This window comes from Watersipora subatra, chromosome 5 (genome assembly GCF_963576615.1).
Source record: "Watersipora subatra chromosome 5, tzWatSuba1.1, whole genome shotgun sequence".
Taxonomy (NCBI): Eukaryota; Metazoa; Bryozoa; class Gymnolaemata; order Cheilostomatida; family Watersiporidae; genus Watersipora; species Watersipora subatra.
Window position 1 is genome coordinate 17,873,304 of NC_088712.1, and position 15,075 is coordinate 17,888,378.

At 35.0% G+C, this 15,075-nt stretch overlaps 1 protein-coding gene across 2 annotated transcripts in view; it reads left to right on the plus strand.

Annotated features, from left to right (window-relative positions):
• Positions 1 to 15,075, plus strand: part of LOC137396125 (netrin receptor DCC-like) — an 81,895-nt gene that overhangs the window by 53,299 nt on the left and 13,521 nt on the right. For both annotated transcript variants that reach the window (XM_068082282.1, XM_068082283.1), the window contains 5 exons: positions 8,797 to 8,967; positions 9,165 to 9,316; positions 11,699 to 11,825; positions 13,875 to 14,035; positions 14,800 to 15,001. In XM_068082282.1, coding sequence (XP_067938383.1) covers positions 8,797 to 8,967; positions 9,165 to 9,316; positions 11,699 to 11,825; positions 13,875 to 14,035; positions 14,800 to 15,001 — 813 coding nt within the window. The remainder of the gene's footprint in view (positions 1 to 8,796; positions 8,968 to 9,164; positions 9,317 to 11,698; positions 11,826 to 13,874; positions 14,036 to 14,799; positions 15,002 to 15,075) is intronic.

A 15,075-nucleotide genomic window follows, 5' to 3' on the forward strand; every position in this document is an offset into this window, starting at 1 on the left:
GGATATTTATCAACGCATGGAATAACATTTCATCGATTGGATTAAAAGGATTATTAGCACTACAGCTATTATTTCGACGTTATCATAGTACAGATTAAAATGGATCAGCCTTGCTAAGTGTCATCGACTAACTAAAATATCGTAATTGTATATTTTAGTTAGAGTTATTAAATATTTCCTTTTGGCAATTTAAGTTTGATCTCTTAGAAGATTGATCAGTATTTAGACAGCATCAGTTGATAGTCGCAACTCTGGACGAGTCGTCTATTTCATGTATTTGTCAAGTTACCCAGCATCCTCAAATATTATTACAACAAAATTGTTTGACCTATTTTATCTGATTCGTGTAGCCCTGACATGATTTGTGTCCTTGATTCGGGGAATCTGTTATGTTGAGCTAAATTGATTGTTTTTGAAACAACATCATATTCATCGTAATCCATTCGTCTCACTCGCTGCTTCCATAGAAGCTTTGATTTTACGCCCCATTTAATAGTCATTTGTGTTCTGAGCTTTTCCAAAAAAAGTTTTTATAGTCGAGGGCCAAAAAATTACATCAATTCTTTTTCACTTATGCAAACGCTGTAAAAACATACCTGTTGGCGATGTCTAAAATCGTTCAGATCAAAAGGTGGCCGCGTGTGTGTCAACCAAGTCAGCTATGGGTGAAGGTCAAGCAGGTTCTTATGTTGACATTATCAGGAACGAGGGCTTTACTTGTTCCTTGTTTACGTGGTGCCAGTGTCACATTGATCATAGTTTACGCAGCCTGTAAATTCTTCGGTGTCATGTTCGGAGCATTATTTCCTTGAGCATTGATGAGCATTGATCCCGGAGAACAAGTTCTTTTCCTGATTGGTTAGTTTAGTATTGAGAAGAAAAGCAAACTTCATGGTTATAACATATTTATACATTTAATGAATGTCTCTAGAATTGGTTTTGTATATTAGACAATTAATATTATTTTAGATGTTCAATACATGTACATAAAAATTTGGATTTATTAGAAAAGTATGATAGACAACCACAAAAAGGTTAAATATCATATTTTTGAAAACTCCAAAATAATACTAATACTAATCAAAAATGTTTAAACACATTGATTAACGATGAATTCACACAAAATTTTAATAGATTTTGTCAGAAAGTATCAGTATTTTCTTATCATTTGCATTTGCGATTCTTGTTGGTGTTTGAGATGATCTGATTGCCAGAATGGTTCACGATTAAAGTCCATAAAACTTGATTCCAATTAAAACGTTCGAAGAAAACTCGTGCAAAACGTTGTTATCGTTGCGATAACGACTAGTTATGTTCGTTGTTAATGTTGATATCGGCTATTGCGTACAAGTTGCTGCGTTATGCATCTTTATTCTATTCAAAGGTCTTATTATCGATCGCGAGACGTTTTTTCGTTTCTTTACAACTATAGATGTCATAATCGCACTTTTGATTTATCTGAGCGTTTTAATCCTGATCGAGTTTTATTGATTTCATTCTTGAAACATCCTGACAATCGACCACCTAAAAACAATAGCAAATGATAAAAAATCTCAATACTTGCTGATAAAATTGACTAAAGTTTTGTGTAAGTTTATCTTTTATTATTTGATAATAATTATTAAGGTAGATGATTATATAATCGCTACCATTTAAAGAGATATCATCAATCGTATATACGATGTAATCATGTCATGGCGACTTATCTCACCTCACATCTGACGATTTTCAGAGTGAGTGATACTGGAACTAAATTGCAAGGGCCTTCTAGTCTTTTAATAAGCTCTTTCCATAACCTTCCACACACACACGGGTGTAATAAAATGAATCTTTCTAATTGTCACGAATGGAAAACAGTTTTTTAAGTTGAACTATACAAAAAGCATTAACAAAAATTACAAGCTTTTCACATAATATTGATATCGCGATATTTTGAGAATCGTCTACTCATGCTATCGAATTGTCTCGTGATTTGTAGAAACTGTGAAGCTTTACTTTAGACGCAGTTCATGACAGTTCAACGCAATTTAAAAGACGTTTAAATCTGATTCTCACAACAGGATTTGGTAGTTTGGCTTTTCACACTTGCAGACCTGGAAATAGTTCTAGTCTATCTTCCAATCATCACTATCAATAAGATGCATTAGGTCTAGAGGTGTTGATTATCATACCTTGTTGCGTGTACCCACACTCCTACAGTTATGAGCTTTCTATCAAACACCAGCAGGTCATCATCTCCAGCTTCATCGATTAAGTTGAGGATAGCATCAGGGGTTTTCTTTGAAGAGGCAATTGTATGCTGTCAATATTGTAAGTGTTAAAGAAGATTTGGCAGCGGTGAAGTTTGAAAATTTCGCAAAATCAATTACCACCTTTATAGATTTGTGTTAATTTGCTGTAGTTCCTCGTGAAAGTAGTTTTTACTTTAGAACACGGTATTATTTCTTTGTCAATTTATTGATAAAACTTTGATTTTACTAAATGATATTAACTAAACTGATTATATAATGTATAATATATTGTTATAATTTTTAATATATTAATATTAAATTATTATTTGTAAAATCATGTTGTTAACTAGTTTTTAGTCCAAAATTTATGAAGAGCTCCTCTTCGTATTGTTCTTACTGAGCTCACAAACACCTTGTTGTTACTACGAATAATGTTTCAAATCACTTTAGTTGTGTAAAGTTATATAAAGTTATTGTGTGTGAAATCTTGTTTTCTACTAGTTTTAGATTTAAAGTTTACAAAAGGGCTTTTTCCTGAGCGCATAAAAAGCTTTTGTTCCGACTCGCATCGCTCGCTGAAAGATTCTTCTGCAGAGAATTTGTGTATATTTTGTCGATATCACTGCTTTTTTAATTCTCTCGACCGTGAAAAAATACACAACTGGTTAATTTTTATAATTTGTTTTGAAACATCTAATTTTACTAAAAATTTATAATTCCTTATATCTAACTTATTTAGTGATATGAAGACATTTCAACGTTTCACTATGTGGCTATGTGTGCTTTTATGGTATTTAGTCACATCAGCTGTGAGCATGTATAGTCAGTGACAAAGATTTTTAACAAAAACTATACCATTGCTAGTACGGACAGTCAGATGGCTGTATCATGGGAATACTCAACTGGCAGATTATTGACAACTGCCAACATGTTGTTGGTCTTTCACTCATATTCAACACAAACAATAGATTTGGATGCCATCTCTTCAGAAGCGTATCAAGGGAGACAAGTTCAAGTTTGCTTTTAGGGTAAATAGGAGAGTGAAAATATTGCCTATTTAAAATTGTGAAAAGTTCGCTTCATACCTTAATTGAAGGCTAACGTTGAGTTTGATATTAGCCAATGGAATTCACTCTTGGTCAGCCAATAGCATTTTGAAAGTATGTCCATCAGCATATCCATAATGTGTTTAATGTGTCAGCAAGCATAACTGGTCATACACTCTTGTTCAAACCTGTAAAGCTACTGTGGGCCAATGGTCTAGATGCTTGATCTGCAGACTTTGGGTTTAGGGTTCAATACCTAGAAAAGGTATTGATGGTGATATATATACGACATCCAACCTTGGATTTCTGCGATTGCACATGTTTCTCGACGTTTGAGGTTTCCTTGTTACTGGTCTCAGATGTGTCAAGGATAAAGAGGCTTTTATTCTCATAGAGACCATGTTTGTGCAACCATGAAATCTGAGAACTTGTAACCGATGTTGGTGAATGGGAAATGGTAGAGGGCGATTTTCAGTGATCTGCTCATTTTCAAGGACATTGTTTGTGCAAAAATATTCTTCCGTTAGAAACTTTGTACATAGTGAGATTGCAATACCACTCATTAGGTCAACTTATGTAAACTTTCCTCTAACGTCACTTGGCAACATTTAAGCTCATGTTTATCTCCATATTATAAACAAGAGAGCAAATCTTTTATTGGTTTGATGCGCTTGGTCATTTTCTTTTGCACAGCATGTCACTTTTGCATTCTTTTATATATTTGCTCACCAGGCGTGTACATGTAGAATGTACATTTCACGGGACATGTTTATGCATGTACAAATAATGTTATATCATTTTTCTTGAGATTACGGTCAAGTCCAAAAGGTACAGAATTCAAACAATGCATTCTCTTTTTCCTTTGTGATTGTTAATCTTCGCATCATTTCATACGAAATATCCTTTAAATGGGTGCTTGTCAAAGGCAATGTTCCATGAAGACCACACAATCTACTTATGAAACAATTGTCTTTATCTCTAATATCATTTCTGTTCTTGATGAGACTTGGCCATCCGCCCGTTCCATACTCTCACCTCTCCGAATTTTTTGGCGTTTTTGCACTTTTTATATTATGGGTTTTTCCAATCGTCCAATTTTCGTTACAGCCCAATGACATATTTTAGAGCTGTCCTAGATCAGCAAGTAACCCTGTTTAATTTGAGAATTGTAACTATTGGGTATTGGTATATTAAAATTATTTAATTATTCTATTTTAATTTGGAGTTGTTCGATATCTGATATTGTCTTGTGGCATCGCTGTCGTTGGTAATTAAAGTTATGTAAAGAGATAAATCGAGCAATTTCATGCCCATTAGGCACTATAATTTGAAGGTTATTTGTGGGAGGGGCTAAGTCAGCATTGTTTGTAGAAGAGATGAACCATTCTTGGCCTAGTTCAAGTTGAACGCCTCCTCAACCCAGTGATTTAAATGTTGGTGTATTGATGTATTAAACTTGTTTGTACCGTTGGGTCAACGTTTCCACGGGCGGAGTTAACAATATATATCCTTAGCTGGAATAAATTTCAAGTATTTCAAACATTGCTAAAGAATGTTGTGTAGTTTCATCTTCAACTTGAAGATGAAACTACACAACATCTTCAACTACACAACATTCTAGTAATTATTATCAAAAGTACTTTTGCATCATTTGCGATAGTTTATGATGTTTGAGATGATCTGACTGCCGAGATGTTTCAAGATTAAAATCGACAAAACTTGATTATAATTAAAATGCTTAGAACATGACCAATAGAGTAAACGGCAGCAAAGAAGGAAAGTTCTAGAATGTTGAGTCGTATTGGAAGTAATAACATGGAGCTGTCGTTCAAAAAGGTCTTATTATCGATCGCGAGACGTTCGTTCGTTTTTTCTAAGAGACTTGTGACAAACCGTGGTTTAATTAGTCAGTGATGGCGGAAAGATTGAATATCCTTTTTCTCAATATATATTCATTCAGCAGGAGAGAGCAACTACAAATAATATTTAATCTCCATACAGTCATACCTTAATATACGAGTTTATTTCGTTCTAGGTCTGAGCTCGTATGTCAATTTACTTGCATCTTAAGGCGCTGTTTCCTAGATATAAAATAACTATGTGCACATCAATTTGTTACCATGTTATGAAAACCACCTAAAGAGGATATTACAATGGAAAATGTGTTTTTAATTGATACAATTTAGTGCCTACAATAGCAAAGTAACAAGTACCTATTTAGTTGTTTTGATCTGCGATAAAATGTTAGGCTACATCACTTTGCACACCACGGAATGGTGTTTTTACCTTTGGGACAAATGTTGTGGATAGAGGCGGTCTGAGAGAGACTTGACTGCACTGCTTTCAGTACACTAGTTTTTTGTGACCCTACACAATAAAACTTTGAATTTAACTTTAATAAATTTAGCTTACTGAACACACACCTTGAGTCAAGTTTAAATCCTTTAATAAACTTACTTTAATTTTGTCGTCATTCTTTTAGTATCCGTTTCTGGTTAATCGCTTCTGTCTCGCGTTCACTATAACTTTTAGCAAACCTTTAAAAAGGTTGGCTTTTAGCCAGTTTTCTCAAGCTGAGTCAATGAGAAAAACCGAGCGATGCTGTTCTTGAAATACTTGGCCATTTAGTGCAGTGGCCATTGAGAACCGGCTCGTATCTCAAAGATTACTCGTAGATCATGGAAGAAACTTGCTAGAAAGTCAGCTCGTATCTTGAATTTTTCGCATCTGGGGCACTTGTATGTAGAGCTACGACTGTATCGTATTGAATTAAACTCGTATTGTAGTTATTTATGAGTACTTTGCCACAAAAAGGACCCCTCATGTCATGTTCTCCTACAGTTGCTTAGATTGGATATTCCATGAGTTTTCTTGAGTACCGAGGTGGCTTTATGTTGCCTTCCTCGGGTTTTCTGTCAGGGTTGTCTCCCTTAGCAGTGTGGCACACGAGTGATTGTTGCATGCATTGCCAATGATCTGGTGTGAATCAAACTACCAACCTACTGATCATAAGACTGTGTCCTAACCACTGAACCACGTGATGTTTAAAAACTTTGTCTGTCTCGGTTGTACAAAACAGTGAAGATTATATTCTTCTGTGTTTTCTTTGTTAATTCATGTTGGCCAGCCCATCAATAAGGATTAGTGTCCACAAGTAATACCTACTCTCTCTCTTTCTTACTACGAATACTTTTACTCTGGTCACTCTCGTAAATCTGAATTACAATATCGGTTTGTATATCCGTAAGGCTGGCATTCTTTGCCCCCAAAGTTGGCTTTAGCCGTATTCTCTTCGATATGGCAGATTTCTATCTGTTATGAATATGACTCATCTGCTGTTTCCTCTGTACAGACCAAACATCCCTACCTGGTTTCTTCCTGACTGGTTTTTACATGAGGGGTTTCTTATTTAATCCCGTTATCGTGCTTTCGCTGCATCCATTGTCATGTCGACATTTCTATTTCTTTTGCAATCGTTGACAAGTCCTTAATAGCAGGAAATCTTTGTAATGCAGATATTTTAATTAAAAATTATAATTTGCATATTATATGTTCTTGGCAAACAGAATAAGTAGGGCAGTGAGTTCCTCATTTCACCATCTATCACGAGCTGCTGATGAGGACCAGTTTGAGGTTATTTTCTCCTGTTTTCATTGACAATTGAAAAGTGTCTGTCCATCTAACCACTGACCATAGATAAAACATCAATCTACACTCTTCTTCTCATTCTTATATGCGATGCGGATTTTTTTGTGAAAGCCATACGGGCATGTGCATGCGATTAATTTTTGTTTGTAGTGTGAGTACAAAACTTAGATGTATCTGTAGTTATGATACATAGCAAGACTACTTCTTGGGAATACTGCAGTTTTCAAATTTGATTATGGAAAGTCATCATATAAAGTCAATACAAGGGATGACAATTACCCTTAGGCACAAAGATGTCAGCCGAAAACTGGGAGAAGAATGGAACAAATTAACTTGTATCAGTCGAACACCTAGTTGAAGTCTTGTTTTAAGGCTGGTACGCTCCGTATCGCAGTATGTCGGAGTTGTTCTCTCATAATTTTTCGTAGACCATGCACATCCTAGACCGATGACATCACCAGGGCAACACTGATGGGTCAGGAAACATTGCAGCTATCAAAATTTTCCCGATATTTCGCAGTGCATCCTCACAGTCTGCGCAAGGTGCATCACTTGGGCGATGGTGATCATCTGTCACCGATTGTTTGATCTGTATTGATAGGCGCTGCGGGATTATTATTTCAGATTTCAGGGTCGAATTATATAATGAGAACTCTATGACGCAGACTTTTTGCTGATGTAAACTCAGGTGGGTCTATGATAGCGTGAACAATGTTATCACAGACGATCAGCGATGTACTGTGTGATTACTACTGATGTACTGTGATATATTGTGTACTAGACATTACCCACAATGCTTTTACTGCTGCACTACTTGGTTGCTGATAGAAGACTGAAATTCGTCGTTTGATTGGTTGCTTAAGTTTTGAAAAGGAAAGAAAACTCACGCCGTCTTCAAAATTGCTACGAACTTGTTTGTAATTGGAGGTCCGTAGAAATCATCAAAAACAATCGCAAGCGATAAAAAATACTGATAGTTTTCGATAAAATGACTCGAACATTGTTTAAATTCATCTTTAATGTTATTTTAGCTGTTAAATGTGTATTATTTTGGATTGGGTAGGAAATTATAACAGAGTGACAACCACAAAAGGGTTAAATATTATTATAATAATTGGTTAGAAACTTTTCAGAAATAATATTATTCACAAATGTTAGAACGCCTTTATTAGAGGCGTTTTGTGGTTGCTGAAGTTGGTTTGTGAAATCTCTCTTTTAGAATTCAATGTTGGGAAAAGAATTTTTTGAGTTTAGAAGCTAGGAGTTATCTTTTCTTGAAGTTGCATTTGCTAGGGGTATTTGATAGCTAAATTTTTACTACAATAAGGGCTGCCTCTGCTCGTCTGTCAAAAAAAAACAATTGACTACTGAAAAAATATTGCTTAGTGTGGGATTTGAACTCGTGGTAATAATGATAAAGCTAAAGTTGGTTGCTTTCAAATCTGTTTGCAAGCTATGTCTGACTGACTGTATACCTCGAAGTTCCTAGTCCATGAAATAGCTTCAACTTTTATCACACTTACATTTGCATACGACTCCTTCATAATTCGATGTAAAATTGATTCTCCCAATAAAATTACTGACTCTTGGTCAGACTATAGTATCGTAAAATTAATACTCAATATGTCCATTTTGGTTTTAACAAGTGTCAAGAACCACGAGTGGTCAGTAAATGGCCTTGGTGTTAAGATCGAAGGGTTTCATGCTTCAACAATTTTGCTTATTTGATTTTTTATCATGATAAAAATCTGTAAACTTTATCCTATCACATATGGAATAACAATTTTTATCTATCAGTGGAAGCGATCTAAGTTTTTCATTGCATAAATATTGCCGTTGCCGTGGTTTCATGAAGTGATTAACGTTTACAGAAGTAGCCGAGTGGAGAGCGATTGAGGAAAGTGATAACATCGAGGTACAGCCCAATCGGTATCTTAAATGGAAGTTGACAGACGGCAGTATTGCTGGGGAGGTGCGGTGCAATATTACCTCCAGTGCAGGAGAGATACTCGTTAGCTACGCAACCCTTATCACTCTAGTCTGTGAGTGTTATCCTCTCTTACTTCCTTCTTACTAAATGTGCTTTCATGCGCAGGTGTTTGTTGAATTTATTTATTGATAGTCGGCAGAATATTTTCAAATCAAATTATGTTTTAGGTGGATTGTATTAGCATAAGAAGTTTTCTTCTTTCTTATCACATTTGCAATGAAAGCACAACTTGAATATTTTGTTTTGCAGATGCTCCCGCACTCTCTGATCGTCAATCCACGATACATGAAATGAAGCCTTTTACTGTTGCTAAGCTCACATGTGACATAGCGGGCAGTCCTCCGCCCTCTTTTACATGGTATAAAGATGGCACCCAGCTAGATATCTGCCACGACGCCCACGTGAGTTATATACATGTATAGGTCTGTTTTCAAATGCATGACATTTATAACTGCTTTTAAAGTGCTTGTTATCTTAATGAGAGTTATCTTATCTTGTTATCTGAGATTAAAACAAATGAATAGCTAACCAAACTTTAATAAACAGTAGAAAAAATTTTCAAATGATGGTTTATAATTGTCATGGATACAAACCAAACTCTTGACAGTCATACCTTGGCTTTCACATATTATCCAAATCGGATTTCGACCAGAAGATTTACGGCTCCTATGCCTCAGACTTTGACCTAGAATTCGGCTCTCAAACAAACTGAATGAAGATAAGGTTAACTTTCAATATCTTCTCATTTTTTGTGTATTACAACTGGTAAAAATGAAAGGAAAAAATGTTTTTGTGGAGCCTTTTTAGTTCATACGATCTTTGCTGGGATTCGATACTGTCCTTTTTTATCAGTTTTCAGAACATCACCTTTGCATAGGCTAGCCTTCGCTATTTTAACTCATTCGCACCCGACTAATTTCTAGGCGATTAGCCCCAGATACCGCTAATTTTTCAGGAAGTTGCCGTAATTCAAATTACTACTACAGGAGACAGACTTGAGTTAATTTACTCATTCAAATTTCACAAGAACCAGCCAAGTCTCTTCTTTCAAATTATATTATATTACTATAGACAACTCATATCTCTTTTATGTAAATTCGTGCCTCAAAGAAGGTAGTTTCAGGAAATCTCCAATTTTGAAAAAATTGTCATTTGCTCAAACAAAGTTAGATTTGCGCCACAAAAGTTGCAAAATATACAAAGTTTGACTGAAATTACTTATTTATTACACACAATACATAGTTATGAGTATTATTCATACATATGCAGTTAGTCATGAACATGAAAATATAAACTTTTCCTCACGAGTATCATCCTTCAAACATAAGCATAGCAAATCTATATGCCAATATAACTCAAATAAAACGTCATAAAAATGTTTCAAATAATAAAAATATGTTCACCAACTGTGTTGTTTACTTTTCAGAATTCATAGACAGCTCTAAGAATCAATATGATCCTATCGAAACTGAAGGATAACATTAGTCTGACTGCGGCTGGCAGCCTGAAGATTGCATTTTTATTTGAGCATAACGATTCAATTTGGCCAAATTAAAAGTTGATAAAAACTTTGAAACATTAAAAATAATGTTTTAATTTAATTTATGCAGTCTTTCAATGTCTTACCACTTCTGAATCTGCATATTTACTTCTGGAGTTGAAAAAAAAATATCGCGAACGATAGAATTTCGAGTCGGCACGGTGATTTCCGGCTTTGGTAGATTTTGATATGGGTGTACTAATTTGGGTATAACTTTTGCCAGGGACGTCATAGAGGCATAATTTAAAGTTCCTCTGATTGGCCAGAAATTTTTCTTTCTAACTAATCAGAAACTATTTTTGATAATTCGAAAATGACGATGCAAGGAGTCGGTAGATTTCAGTCGCGAGTTAACTCACGTTGGGTGCTTAGCAACGTTATAAATAGGCGAGTTAACTCGCACCTGGGTGCGAATGAGTTAATTTTTAGGTTAAAATTTGTAAAAAATAAAATTTTGAAATTTTCTGTTTCTGTCATGCTCTCTAGTGAGATATTATTTGTCAAACTTAAACACACCATATATTTATAAAAAAAATTTATTTATGGTATATGAGAGGGCATTCTTCAACCTAACCTTGTCTAGCATTACATTTCCTTGAGACAATCACTGTATTTCACATTTTACCTGCTTTTTTATCACGTGTTTGTACAGCTTAGGGTTTAAAATGGTAAAAGGGTTGGTTTAATGATTTCGTTTTTAGCCTTAGAACAAATTTAAATTATTTGTGTTAATTATAATGGAAAACAATAGTTGTAGATATCAAAAAATCGCTTTGCGCACAGCCATTGTTAGATCGGATTATGGTCGAAACTGAGGTTTGACTGTGATAGTTATTTTAGGACAGGCAATGGTTCTAGTGAGGTGGTCAAAGAGTAGTCTAACCATTTAAAAATTTTACGATGAGTGGTTTTAATAATTTGCAGAGACTATCTATCAGTGCGTAAAGTTTTCTCATTTAGTGTTAATTATCCATGGTGGAGTTGTCGTACCAAAAGTTCATGGTACTATAACTCCGACTATATCACACCTGATTACCCATTCAATGAAAATAGGATGTTGATTGTGCTAGAATATGCTGATGTTTTATAATTCTGCTTGTGCAATTTCTTTGAGCAAATTTGAAGTTTTCTTTATAGAAGTCTGTAGCCAGTCTTTATAAAACACGCTATAACCAGCTGTTGCGTGGGGAGGCAACTCTCATGATTTTCAGCCTTTTTATAGTTTTATCTCTGTTATTTCTAGATGTCCAGTGATGGTACCTTGACATTGGAGAGAGTATCAGCTAGTGACTCAGGGCTCTACCAGTGCATGGCCAGCAATGTGTATGGGACCGAGTCTGTTTACCACCAACTCACAATTCCTCTTTACAGTAAGCAGAATATTTTTCATGCTGAATATATAATAGGTCAAGAACAATCCAGTTCATAAGGCCAACATGTTATATTGATTTTAATGTTTTAAATTTTTGTGTGTTTCTAGATACAGCCATACTTCAACATGCGAGACCAAGCTTGTGTGTCAGTCGATTCTCTCGTATTTTAGATCAGTTTTTCTTACATAAATTAACTAAATACAATATAATCCATTTCCACTCTGACAAAAACACCCAAAAACAGGATATTACGGGAAAAACATATTTTTAATTGTTGTGATTCAGTACTTACGCTTACACAGTAACAAATACTTATTTAGTTGTCATCATCTGCAATAACATGTAACATTTCTATGTACACTACTGTATAGAGTTCCTATGTACAGTACTATATAGAGTTCTTACTTTCAAATTTGGCGTATCTGCAGCTAACCGCGGTGTGAGAGAGACTTAACAGTAACACATTTGGTATGCCGCACTTTTGACGCTATGTAAAGTCATTAGAATTTAAATACATTTTGAACAAACTTGGCTTAAAACACAAGTTTAAATTTACCGTACTTTTCGGACTATTAACTGCACACTTATATAAGCTGCATCTGCTTTATTTAAAAAAAACGATAATAAAACAATACATAGGGCGCACCTCTGTATAGGCCGCGGAACTCAGGACAGGGATTTTTAATACGGCAGCAACTTTGCTAGTTAACACAGGCAATGGTTCCGGTGAGAGTTTTGTATTAACTGACGCTTTTTAACCTAGTGCCTAACAGAACAGTACCATTAGGCATTGTTTCGTTTTTTATTTCACTGCTAGAGGCACACTAACCAGAGATTCAGGTTGATGCTCTCTAGCGGTGAAAGAAAAAGCCACAGAATAGCTGCACCCTTATATATGCCGCATGGCTCAAAACATCAGAAAAATGTAGCGGCTAATAGTGCGAAAAGTACGGTAAGTTTTATCTTACACTATCTGTCCTATCTGACGTTGCTCGTGTAATAAAAAAGTTGTTGGTCAGAAAGTTGATTTGTATTTAACATATAACAACATTTGCCATTCTAACTTTCAAACTACATATCATGAGAGAAGTGTTTTGTGTAATTGAAATAAATTAGGAGAGAAAATAAAAACAACTTAAGGTTTTCAAACTTTGTCAAACAACTTTTAAACTTTTTATCATGAGGAAAATGTTTCGTGCAGGTCCAATAAATTTAAAAAAATAAAGCCACTATAAAAAGGTTTAGATATAAATGTAAAATAATTAGCAAGTAATAGCTAAATTAAGTCGGTTTTGTTGCGATTACCATAAAAGATGATTCAGTAATGATACAATTAATACGAACTGAGAAAACAAAATAAAAATCCTGTATAAGTAGAATTAATAATAACAATTCTTGCATAGAAGTGTGTATATAAAAATGGTTTCTGTTCCACCAGAGGCTATCCATCAAAACTTTGAACACAGCGATGCGGAGACGGTATAATTGTCCGCACGAGAAGAATTGGCTTTGACCTCAGATATAGTAATCGAGCCTTACAAAGAATATTCCTAACAGGAGCATCGTAACGCATCAGTAAAATAATCGGCGTGCGCTATAGATGGAATGACAGACAGACAGATCCACACACATACTTTGAGAAATATACATTACACATAACTGAATTTTTTCCCATTGCTTCTTCCAGCTTGGCTTTTTCACCTCGCCTTCACTTTTAGCCAGCTATTTTGAAAAAATTTTAATCTTATTCAACAATAGAAAGATCGACGAATGATCTGACAAGAAAGACCGAATTCTGGTTTCATATGGAGCCTCTTGCAAACTCGGCCGCATCAATAACCATCTCGTAGGCTCGTATTTCAAAGCAAAAATTTGCTCAGTTTTCCTAGTATCTCTAAGTTCTCATGTTGGGACACTCATACATATGACTGTATTCAAATGATATAAGAGTTATCATGTTGGGACACTCATACATATGATTGTATTCAAATGATTCTTTTAATTGATTCAAAATTCTTATAGATTCAAATTTGTCTTTACTTGTAGCCGGAATTCCAAAAACACCCCTTCTCACGAGTGCTCGGTTTGTCAGCCCGCTGCATGTTCGTCTAGACTGGAAGGTGGATCAGACTCCCCTACCCATCAACTTCTACAGTATTGTCTACACAGAGGATAGGTGCTTGCCAGATATTCTTAGCCACACAACGGTATGTCGGGTAGCACCATGTCTCCTGCAGTTACTCTATTTTTATGGTAGTACATCTATTGCTATTATGGTAACTTCATTGCTATGGAAGTAACTCTTGCTGTGGTAGAAACTGTTATTATTGTGGTAACTCTATTGCTATGGTTGTAACTCTATTGTTATTCTGGTCACTTCGTTGCTATAGGGGTAACTTTATTGTTATATTGGTAACTCTATTGCTATGGTGGTAACTCTATTGCTATGGTGATAACTCTTTCGCTATGATGATAACTTTATCGCTATAGTGGTAACTCTATTGCTGTTGCTTTTATAAAAGCTATGTTATTGCTTGAGTAACTCGATTGTTTTAGTGATAACTCTATTGCATTCATATTGTTTCCATAGTACTTCTATGGCTCTAATATTACATATATTGCTATTGTGGTAACTCTATTCCATCCATGTTGTTTTTATCGTCGTAATATTAACTCCATTTTTTGTGGTAGCTGTATTATTTTCATAGTCATTTTGTTGTTGGATTACTAAGGTTATTATTTTGGTGATAGTTCTATTGTTTAATGATAACTCTATTGCCTGTATTCTCATTTCCATAGCAACTACTATATACGCAGGTTAACTCTATTATAGCTTTAGGAATTCTATTGTTTTCTTGTAAAAACTTCACTGTTCTTAAGCAAATAATTCGACTGATAATAAATATTTTTTCGACTGATGTCATTTGTTTCAAAGTTGGCGAGTGTTTTAAAAGGTACATATTTTGTGCAGGTCGAGCTTGCCTCAAAGCCTTCCATGTGTCGGCAATGTGAAGGCAGTGCTTTAACATGCTGCAATCTGACACTTGAAGTACAAGTACTCTATCAGAACTATAAGATATACCTGATAGCATATAATTCCAGAGGAGGCAGAAAGAGCCTTCCTATTGTTGCCTTAGCACTTCATGAGGAAACAACTCCACCTCCTATAAATGGTAAGGCTCCATTGTACTATTGTTTTATCTACTGCTATAAATCTCGGTGTTTGTCTTTTTGTCTTGTTGTTAAA